General features: G+C 44.6%; 1 protein-coding gene across 1 annotated transcript in view; it reads right to left on the bottom strand.

The window, feature by feature from the left end:
- The window catches only part of T265_12767 (hypothetical protein), a gene marked incomplete at both ends in the record, with an annotated part of 64,865 nt that overhangs the window by 45,151 nt on the left and 12,138 nt on the right, over nt 1-7,576 (bottom strand). The window contains 6 exons of the mRNA XM_009165386.1: nt 1,472-1,695; nt 2,698-2,859; nt 3,081-3,491; nt 3,986-4,135; nt 4,551-4,627; nt 5,369-5,731. Of these exons, the coding sequence (XP_009163650.1) occupies nt 1,472-1,695; nt 2,698-2,859; nt 3,081-3,491; nt 3,986-4,135; nt 4,551-4,627; nt 5,369-5,731 (1,387 nt within the window). The remainder of the gene's footprint in view (nt 1-1,471; nt 1,696-2,697; nt 2,860-3,080; nt 3,492-3,985; nt 4,136-4,550; nt 4,628-5,368; nt 5,732-7,576) is intronic.

Genomic DNA, 7,576 nt, shown 5'->3' on the forward strand with positions numbered 1-7,576 from the left:
TTCGTCCCTAAGAATATGCTTTTCAAACTCAGTGTCTGTGTTGGTGGAGAATCAGGGCAGGCTTTCGATAAACCGTGCTGAATTCTACAGTAGTTTTGATAGCTATTTCGGTAATGGGGAAAGTTCGATGATGGTAATGGAGAGTAAACAGACTGAAGGGGCAGTTCATTGGGGCGCTCAACAAGATCTTGCCACCTGGGTCTTTCCGGAAGCCTAGCACGCCCAATTTGTCGCTCCAGAACTGGTTACCGTGAGCTCTCCCATTCATTTCCATCCATCATCGCAAATCGACCAACTAGTATTTCTCATAACCAAAACTGTACTCTCAGCATTATTGGGCGCGAGAGATGTATTCCTACGTCGTTCGGCATCAAAGCTAATCGATATCCGCCAAACTAAAGATCCAGTTAAGTGGCTCCCAAATTGAGGTGCCGCGTCGAATACGTTCTCAAATGTTCCTTCTATAAATCCAACGGTGTCGGATATCTGGTAGCCAAAGCCTACAAGTTAACCAACCAGCCCAAAAAATGAGGTGATGGCACTCGACAGATGATTGTCTGGCGATCAGCTGATCAAGGCCGTTTTCATTAGTTGCGTTTTTGGCATGACAAGTTTTCAGAAAGGCCCGGGTGAAGCGGCCATTCAGACAAGAATAACTCGAGTAGGACTATGTTATTTCGGCTGGTTAACACCTAAAAACGTCGCTCACTGTTATTAATTTCAATTCGCATAAAGATATCACCGAGAACACTAAAAATATTCCGGAACATGATGTGGCTTTAGTGGGATTTAGTCAAGTAGAGCTTGATGTTGATACCAGATTCAACATAAGCGAACGGAGTCATGTGGACGAATGTTGATGACACCCCACGGAAAACCGCGAACGTTCAGAGGGAGAAAATCCTACATTAGTTTCACACCGGACGGGCATGCTCACAGCTCGAGATAAAGCCAAGTTTAAGGTAGGTGTGAGATTACGGATCGAATATTTGTGGCTACACTCCTGACACTATAACTACTCTCGTGCAGAGGCATGGTTACATAGGGCCAGGAGTGTTTATGGCCATTATACGCAATGCGATATTCACATAAGCAGGGAGACCTGTAAACAGGCTGAAAAATCAACAAGTAGGCCACTCGAATCAGCACAGATTGGATTCAGCTACAAAGTGGAATGTTCATGAAAAAATCGTTCAGCCGTAGGACCCCTTTCGGTGCTAACTGCCATGTCACCAGAGGGAAGTCCGAGGGCTGGGATATTGCCAGGTTGCCCAAGCCTAGACAGGGGAAGTCGAAAGGCAGAGGCCGGGTTCGAACCACGAACCTTCTGGTTAGTAAATCCGCACTCTAACCACCTGAGCTCCAACCATCTCGCTCCTCGCCATGTCGTCACCTAAATATATGAGTGGGAATAACCCATGAATGCATCCAGATTGCGAACTCTATGGAAAATGGTCGACGTGTTACTCACTTCTCATCGAAATCAGACCACTGGGTTGGCAGATTGCGCAATTTGACAGCGAGTTGGCCCACACGTTCGGTGAGAGCGTTGAACTCGTCTTGAAGTCGATCCGTCTTCCAACTCATTCGGTTTGGCTCACGCAAATCCAACAGAGCCATTTCTTCACTGAGTTCGCGCATTTCTCGAAGCAATTCTTCACACACTCGACTCACGTCAGATTTGTTGAAAAAATTCTTTTAAAATGTTTTGGAAGAAAGAAAAATTCACAAACCCATGAGAGAAGTTTGGCATATTCAGAAGATATCAGAAGAGATCTCTACAAACCCCACAGTGCAAATAATCCATGATATAATTCCTACATTGAATTAGTCGAAATATTTCACTGTTACGTGTAATCATTTGGTTCTAATGTTCGAAGAAAAATCAAGAACAAGTTTTTTATTGAAGATTTGCGGTTGTTTGTACCAGTTTGAAAGACCTTGTGAAAAACCCCGCAACTACTCACAAGTAGCAAAAACATCTGACCAAGTTAACATCATCCATAAAGCTAGTTGCACGAGCCCGTGAGACAGTCCCGGGGCAGTTAACACAGGAGAGTCTTGGTTCTTGGTAGTCAACCCCAAAGGGACGCATCTCAATGCTGTATCACGTTTGGCAGCTCTCGATTTCAGTTCAGATTGGCTAACAATATAATAACAATGATAAAAATAAATAATGGTTCAAATGTAACACTCTTTCGGTGCCTGACCGCCACACGATTGTAGGGAGGTACGGGGGCTGAAATACTGACAGGTTGCCCAAGAGTATTCGAGAGGCCAGAGTTCGGTTCGAACCACGGACTTGTTGATCAGTAAGTTCGCGTCTCAGCCACTGAGTTATCTCAAGCTCAGGTGAGCGATGATATCTCACAGTAAGTTACGGCAGATTATTCGAAACAAGTTTTAACGTCACAATGTCGTGTTGACCAGTAAGGGTTTCATTCGACTAGAATACCAAATGTCGGAATCCCGGTCTTAGGTAAGTGATGAACAAGTTGACCTCAGACTAAATTACAAGGCTTTACACATCACTCGATTTGAGATGTCAGTACGCTTCGATGCGATCCCTGGACAGGACTTCGAGTATGTGTTGATCAAGTATTGTTCGAACATACTAACTCTGTAGTTCGTACGATTGACTAATCATTAACTACAGTCCATGATATGCTATCTCTCTCTGTCGGTATCGGAACGTACCTCATGGTCCGCGAGGACGGAAGACAGAGATTCACCAGACGCTACACGGGACTCTTCTTCGGCCAGTGTGCCATTCATCAATTCCAACTGTTCCCGCATCAACGATTCCAGCATTGCATAACGTAACTCAATTTGCCCTTGACGTGCACGAGCCAAGACGTCCTGCAGATAGGAGAACAAAGAAAAATAACGAGTGTGTATCAGAGTTTGTTCAGAGTTTCTGCGGAGACAGAGTTCGACGAGGGAAGGGAAGAAAGTGTGATACGATATAATGTACAAAAGGTTGTTTCTAGTTGGAATTCGTCTTAACCAAGAATATCTGTAATGGCATAGCTTAATTAGGGTAAGAAATTAGACAATTCATTATAGAGAACAAAGCCTACCTCGTATCTTTCGCGTAAAACCTGTACTTTGGCTGATGCATCGGATGCCAGGTTTGCTACATCTTCTTCTTTCACAAACTGCTCACTCAGATTGCCGAGGTCCGCAGAGACCGACTCATTATACAAGGCGATTAGTGCCTCGTATTTTTTATTCATGCTGATCAAAGAGGTACGAGCAGGCTCTTGTGATTTGTGGAAAAATGCCTGGTGACTTTCCCATTGATCTTTAAGAAAGTCACTAGATGCTGCCTGTTTCGCATGTTTCTCTAGTGCTCCGAGGTCCATTTGGAGTAGTCGTTCTGCTTCGTTCAGCCAGTCAGTAATTTCCGATACTGACGCTTCGAACGTGCTTTCGGCGGCACGGCGCTTTTCAAGCATGATTTGATAACGACTGGCAGTAGCTCGAAGGATCTATGAAGGGAAGAAGTTGGGTGTTGATTATACACAATCACAAACGGATGGTTGTATTTTAAAGCATAGGTCCTAAATGCGGTTCCATTTGACCCGACCACTAGTGGCCGTTTGTCCGAAACTCGCTGTACTATGCCTCGCAATTCACACAAACGCTAGGAGGCGATTTTTCGTTCCGCGTTTTTCAAAGTGGGACACATTCAGAAGGTGCATGGTACCGGAGTGAATAAACGACATTTGTTCAGGCTGGAAACATCACAAACGAGAGATTCAGCTGGGTTTCAGGTGAGTCTCTCGAAAGAACCAAATTAGCTTGCAAATGAGTGTATATTCGCTAATTTCGTGCAACTTGGTTCCAAGTAGAACATAAGGTTGACAGAAACTCGGGGACTGCGCCTACCTGATGAGCCCCAAGAAGGGCGAAACCGGCCGTGGGCTGTCGACGAATTTTCAGCAACCTTATGAGTAGTGCATTACAAATATAGAAGAATAACACTTACATTAAACTTCCGTCTTGCCTCGGATGTGGCCAGTTCCAATTGGCTCACGTCCACATGTTTCAAACCGGTTGCCTTCAAGTCATTCAGACGATCTTCAACCTCAGTAAGAGTTTTCTCATGCTGCTCCAGAGCGCTGAAATGATTCTAGGGAATAAAGCAATTGTTATGGACATTATTCCATAGAAGTAAAATGGTGGGAAGTAGAACGGTCGGTCTAATTCGATTCATACCAGTAATCGTACCAGCTAACTAGTGTACTACGCGCTACCGGTTTCAACGCAGCATGTGTGCAGCATTCGAGCAGAACTCAGTTTAGGATAACGGTTTTCCCCAAGCAGACGTTACGGTATCGATTCTGCCACTTTCCAAAGGTATCCACCTCTTGAGCTAGTAGACGTGAAACAAACTGGCAGTCAGTGGGTCTCCTACATTCAAGTTATCGTCTTCAATGCATAACTACCCAGTTTATCGAACTAACTGATCACACCATCGCCTGCAATGTTTGACTATATCCCCACACTCTCTCAAACCGAAACTGCAGAGGCAGCAACCAACGTACCATTGATAGGTGGTTTATAGCCGATGAACTGAACTGAACCGATCCACCTCTCGATGGTGACAGGAAGTTACTCAGTCCTGAGACAACACAATCCTTAAAGAGTGAACCAAAATACTGTTTTCTATGGAGGAAAATGTTGATAGCTCAGGCAGCGTAGATGGTCGTTGGCCTGTTCGCTGAGCTGGGCAATATGATTGCAAACGTTTCATCAGTTGTTGTGCACAACCCACCGCTACTCACCACTAGGCTCCCAAATAAAGCACTGATGATGTCACCTCGATTAGTGATGAAACGTTTGCAATCAAATTGCCCAGCTCAGCGAACAAGCCAACGACCAACAACGAATCGATTCTAATAAAAACTATACAGCTGAGTGTGGGAGCCACACTTTATCTAAACAGATATGCTACTTTCTGTGATCGGCGCGTAAATTATTTGACAAACGGGATCACGCTGGTAATACTTGACGGAAATTTCACGTGTGCTTCCGTCCAGTAAGCAATATCTGCAACAGTGAAGTCAAAAGTCCCTCAAACCTAAATCCGTAAATACGGAGAAAGCTTTTTTGATGCTTTCTCCATAAAACTGACTCTGTTGGATTAGCATAGCTGTTCTGTTGGATAGAACATCATCAAAATCAGTATGTACGACAACAAGCCTAACGAGATACCCGGAGTGTACTTGTATTTCGGAATCTACCTAACATCATCCCTTAAAAGGTACATTTTAGTAACTAGACCAAATCGACCTGAATTCCCAAAAGCTTCAATTGTAGGTTTCCTCGACAATGAAATATTAATTATCACATTTAAAGCAACCCAGAAAAAACCTCACCATCAATTTGTTCAATGCCTCTTCGGTTGAGAGTCCACTCAAGTCCAGATTGAGCTCGGCGGTTTCAAAATCACCAGTTTCCACCGCAAACTCGCTCTTCTGCATCCAAGAGTTGACTGGGGCCAAATGCATGGTGAGCTCGATGGCCTTTTTCGTAGCTTCCTCTACCTGTTCCAGTCGATTTGGAACCTCTTCATTAGCCAGTTTGTCAAGACGCACTTTGGCCGCACGAACCTGGGCCATCAAAGCTTCCGCCTCGGACATATCTGCCTCACCTCTTTTGGCTGCCGCCATAAATTCTTCAGCAGCTCGAAGGGCATCCTGAACGGTTTCGAGGTAAAAGAGAGCTGTTAGATGATCCACTTCACCGTTTGCGGTCAAAAGATAATCGTCATTGGAAATGTCTCCGCGAAGCACTTTTGTTTGTCACGAATTTACAATCGGCAGTGTGCATCAGAAAAGCACGCTCGATGTTCCGTCACGAATGTATCCAAAAAGTATGTACACTTTAAGAGTGTTGATAAAATCAGAACCAGGGGGGGAATTCTTGGCTCCAGGTCAGATAACGCCGGGTCAGTCTCCACTGTCCCATCTTTAGAGTAGTGAGCATCACATGGATTCTAAAATGCCATCTGAACCATTGATCATCAGTTGAAACGCCGAATGCCCTATAGTCGGACTGAGGATGGCTTCACAGCGGACTGGTAAACGTCCATTTTTGCACAATGTTTTCTTACTCGTCTGGACAACTACGGAAACAGATATACCTATCCTTAATATGCTGGGGATCAACACCCAGAAGGACACCGACCAAAATGTACCAGGGTTGCGTTCCGGATAATTTGGAATTTCTCAGTAACAGCCTTGAATTCTACTGAGGCATGCCCATCTAGTTCTTCGATCGATCACCCTAAGCTTAATGACTATGCGCTTTCTCGTCAGGTCGCCTAAGTGCGTTTTACTATTTCCAAAGTATTCTTAGCGATATGGGATATAAAACACGCATCCATTAGCGAGTGTGAAGGCCGCATTGCCCTATCCTCCATGTGAGTCTTTACAGTGCTCCTAGGATGAGTTAGCGGGCGTTTCGTGCAACGGTTACATAATTTTTGTGAACTCCAAGTCAACGCGCGCTTCAGTACTCGAGTGCATACCGGATACAACTTGGAAGTAGGAAATTTCAGAATGACGATAGTTATTAGATCACACCATCCAAACCCCAACGACTCGATTAGGTGGCGAAGCTAGCCAATGTGGGTGTTGGAGCTCAGCCAGTATCAGTACTGGGAAGATCAGTGGATAGTGTTTTCACACGCAGTTAGATCTATTTGGCTTTAAACCATATCTATTTGACGGCCTGCCACGATATGGACCTCACAGTAAAAGTTCAAATAGGCGGCAAGAGGAGAAAGCACAAAACGGCTGACGCCTGCGATGGACATGGTCTGGCGTGTCTCAAAGCCCGTAATTTAAACATATGAATTGTCTGGCATGACGAGGATGTGAAAAGCCTCCGGTGAAATGGCCACACTGAGATAATATACCCGCAGGAAATTTCAATCCCCTCCAACGTGCACGCCGGTGGCTAACAGAATAGGTGCCGATTTTGGGGAACGGTGTAGTTTGACACAACGCGGCTATCTAGAACTGTCCTATTCTTTTGGTGTCCATTGCTGAGTGAAGCCCATCACAGGCCAATAAAGTGCTGTCACACCGGTAAGCAGCGAGCCTTTTCGAAGGGTACTGGTAACGATTAGACAATTCAGGTAACAACCTCCATAAGCTGGTATTTAGTCAAGTGTTTGCTTGTGTGAAGCATTCCCCCCTAGAGAGGACTAGATGAAAAAAGGACCGAAGAAAATCAGTGTTCCAAGTAAGGGATTCCTCTCATATGTACCTCATTCTAAAGCGTAATGAAACCTGTTTCAGTATCTGTTTGAAGCAACTCACGTGCTGCAAAATCCCGTCCAATTCCGTTGGGAATTTTTTATTCAAAACAACCTGGATAAGTTTACTTTGAACGCTCCTTTCAAGTGAAGCACACTGCTCAACTCACTCATGGTGGACTGAGCTCTTATCATATTCATGAGACTTGAAAACATCCGGCCGTCTCAGCATACTCGTCAACGTCGTGGGCCAAGTGATGAAATTTCATATATTCATATATATATATATATATATATATATATATA

The sequence above is a fragment of the Opisthorchis viverrini genome, assembly GCF_000715545.1.
Source record: "Opisthorchis viverrini unplaced genomic scaffold opera_v5_14, whole genome shotgun sequence".
Taxonomy (NCBI): Eukaryota; Metazoa; Platyhelminthes; class Trematoda; order Opisthorchiida; family Opisthorchiidae; genus Opisthorchis; species Opisthorchis viverrini.